At 59.8% G+C, this 460-nt stretch overlaps 1 protein-coding gene across 1 annotated transcript in view; it reads right to left on the reverse strand.

The window, feature by feature from the left end:
• Positions 1-447, reverse strand: part of NMU (neuromedin U) — a gene marked incomplete at both ends in the record, with an annotated part of 17,453 nt that extends 17,006 nt beyond the window's left edge. Inside the window, one exon of the mRNA XM_010139224.1 lies at positions 366-447. Within this exon, the coding sequence (XP_010137526.1) occupies positions 366-447 (82 nt within the window). The remainder of the gene's footprint in view (positions 1-365) is intronic.
• Positions 448-460: the final 13 nt, after the last annotated feature.

The raw sequence follows: 460 nt of genomic DNA on the forward strand, positions 1-460 counted from the left end.
TACAGTTCTGTGATATGCCCCGTTTCTGTTTTCTTAGCGTTTAAATCAGAGTAAATTGTATTTAACTGCTTTTAACAAAAGCCACTTCCCCAAGCTGCTGTGAGTGTACTTTTGTCAGGACAGCGTAACCCTGCCGGCATACGCGAAGAAGCCCCCCCAAACCAAACCCCGAAACCGTGCCCGGCCGCTCCAACCTCCTGCGCGTCTCTGCCTCTGCCAGCCCCGCATCTGATCCCAGTCCAGCCCGGCGGCGAGCTCGCTTTGCAGCCCCCTCGCAAGGCTGGCATGCCGTTGGGGACCTCCCCCGCCCCAAATATTGCAGGGCTGGCAGTGCACGAAGGGCATGCGAGGGTGATGCTCCTCACCTTTGCAAGCAGGCATCGAGGAGGCGAGAAGGAGAAGGAGGAGGAGGAGAAGCGCGGATCCCGGGAGCGCCGTGCCGTCCCCTGCCTTCCTCCGG

This window comes from Buceros rhinoceros, unplaced genomic scaffold (assembly GCF_000710305.1).
Source record: "Buceros rhinoceros silvestris isolate BGI_N320 unplaced genomic scaffold, ASM71030v1 scaffold2957, whole genome shotgun sequence".
Classification (NCBI taxonomy): Eukaryota; Metazoa; Chordata; class Aves; order Bucerotiformes; family Bucerotidae; genus Buceros; species Buceros rhinoceros.